This window comes from Gracilinanus agilis, chromosome 3 (genome assembly GCF_016433145.1).
Source record: "Gracilinanus agilis isolate LMUSP501 chromosome 3, AgileGrace, whole genome shotgun sequence".
Classification (NCBI taxonomy): Eukaryota; Metazoa; Chordata; class Mammalia; order Didelphimorphia; family Didelphidae; genus Gracilinanus; species Gracilinanus agilis.
In genome coordinates this window covers 511,086-513,195 of record NC_058132.1, presented here as the reverse complement: position 1 = coordinate 513,195, position 2,110 = coordinate 511,086, and the positions used below count along the sequence as shown (strand labels likewise).

General features: G+C 72.0%; 1 protein-coding gene across 1 annotated transcript; it reads left to right on the top strand.

Annotated features, from left to right (window-relative positions):
• Positions 1-23: 23 nt before the first annotated feature.
• RNF225 (ring finger protein 225) lies at positions 24-881 on the top strand (the record flags this gene model as incomplete). Its single annotated transcript, XM_044666502.1, has 1 exon — positions 24-881. A coding segment is annotated over one exon (858 nt), but the record flags the coding sequence as incomplete, so codon positions are not given.
• Between the last annotated feature and the right edge of the window lie 1,229 nt (positions 882-2,110).

Here is a 2,110-nt window from a genome sequence, read left to right as displayed (position 1 = left end):
CCCCGGCCGCGGAGGACGAGGACGACGACGAGGACGGCGGGGGGCGGGGCCTGGAGGCGGAGTCTCCCATCCTGGCCCCGCCCTCCCCCACGGACTGCCTCATCTGCGTGTCCCCCTTCGACGGCGTGTTCAAGCTGCCCAAGCGGCTGGCCTGCGGCCACGTGTTCTGCCTCGAGTGCCTGGCGCGGCTGTCGCTGGCCACGGTGGGCGGCGGCGAGGGCGTGGCCTGCCCCATGTGCCGCGCGCTGACCCGGCTGCCGCCGCGCCGCGGGCCGCCGGCGCTGCCCACCGAGGCCGGACTCGTGCCCCGGGCCGCGCGGGACCCTGCCCTGGGCCCGGACTCGGTCCGCTTCGATCGCCGCCGGGGCCTGCTCTTCGTGCGGCCGCCCCCGGGCCCGGCCAAGGCCCGCCAGGGCGGCCCGCTGCCCGCCCCGCTGCGCCTGGGCCGGCCGCAGACTCGGCCCCTGGGCTGGGACCGCTCCACCTGGGCCTTCCACGCGGCCGTGGCGCTGGCCGTGCTGGTGACGGCGGGGCTCGTGGTCTCGGGGGTCTACATCTTCTTCCTCATCCCGCACTCCACGGCCACCGCCGCCGTGCTCCTCCCCCCGCCGCCTCCCGCCAACTCCTCCGGGCTCCCGGCCCCGCCCCCACCGGAGCCCGCCGGGGCGCCGCCCCCCGAGGCAGCCGGGGAAGAGGAGGCCGAGGACCGGGACGTGGACGTCCCCCGACCGTGGGGCCCGGGCGGCCCTGAGCCCACAGGCCCTGCGGCCGGGAGGAGAGGCCGGGCCTGGGTCCGCCCAGGAGGCAAAGAGCCTCGGCCTTCCCTCCTAGCCGGGGACACTGAGGCACGAGAGCCAGAGGGAGAGGCAGCGGGGCCCTGAGTGAGTCTGCGGTGCGGGCAGCCGCCCGGGGAGGAAGCCCCTCCCACTCTGAGTGAGCGGCTCTCCTCCCGCCCGCCCCGGCACCCTGGGGGCAGTCCCGGCGGGAGCCTCGGTTTCCCCATCTGAAAGTCGGGCTTTGTGGGGCCTGGGCCCGTCTGGCACGGGGGAGGGGAGAAGGGTGGAGCCAGAGCCAGTGGTAGCTGCTGGGGCCCCGCCCCTCCTCTATGCTGCCGGGACTCTCCATCCCTCTCCCGGGGTTTAAAGTCTTGCCTCCTACTAATGGGGCCCTGCCCCCCACGGGGGGGGGGGGCGTGTGTGTGCCTCAGAGTCATTCTTCATGGACCACTCAGTGGTTTGTGCTCTCCACGACTGTGCGTTTCCCGAAGCCAAGAAGACCTCTGTGAGGGACTTGGGTCATCTCCTGACTCCGGGCCTTTGCCCAGGCTGTGCCTCACACCTCTGCCCCACAGCTTGAGCCGGCCTCCCTCCCGGTGACAGCCCGAGAGTGGACTCCCTGAAGCCAGGCACCTGCTTCTGCCAGTCTCAGGGCCCAGGCCAGAACGCCTGGAGCTGTGCCTCGGTTTCCCTTTCTGGACAAGCTGAGGGGCATTGCAGACCTCTTAATTGGGATGGTCGGGTCAGATTTTGTAATAAATAACTGTTGACTGACTGACCCACGTGGCTGTGCCTTCCTTATTGGGGGGGGGAACACAGAGGGGAGCGCGTGCGCATGCGCACAGGAGGCCTCGGGGCGGCGAGCCAGAGACTACATTTCCCGAAGGCGCAGCTGCAGACGGTTATCTTGGCACCGGTCGGAGGCCGAGCCCGCTCCGCTCCCGGGAGCGAGTGTCAGGGCTCCCGGGAGCAGAGAGCGAGGGCCGGGGCGTCCAGTCGGCCTAGCGCGGCCCCTAGGCGGAGGCCGGAGGCAGGAGCGAAGACGCTCCCAGGCCTCGCCCTGAAGGAGCGCTGGGCGCAGGCCTCTGCTCTCGTTTTACCCCCCAGTCCAGAGACGTCTCCCGGCCCCGCTGGGCCTCAGTTTCCTCGGCCGGGCATGAAGCCCCAGTAGATGCCAGGCACTGGGCCGAGCGCTGGGGCCCCCGGGAAAGCCAGAGGACGGCCGGGTCCAGGGAGGGAACTAGCCGGAAGGGCTAGAGCGCGGGCGGGGAGGGCCCGGGGCCGTGTTAGCCCAGCCGGGAGCCGAGAGTGCCCGATTGGCTTCCAGCTGAAGG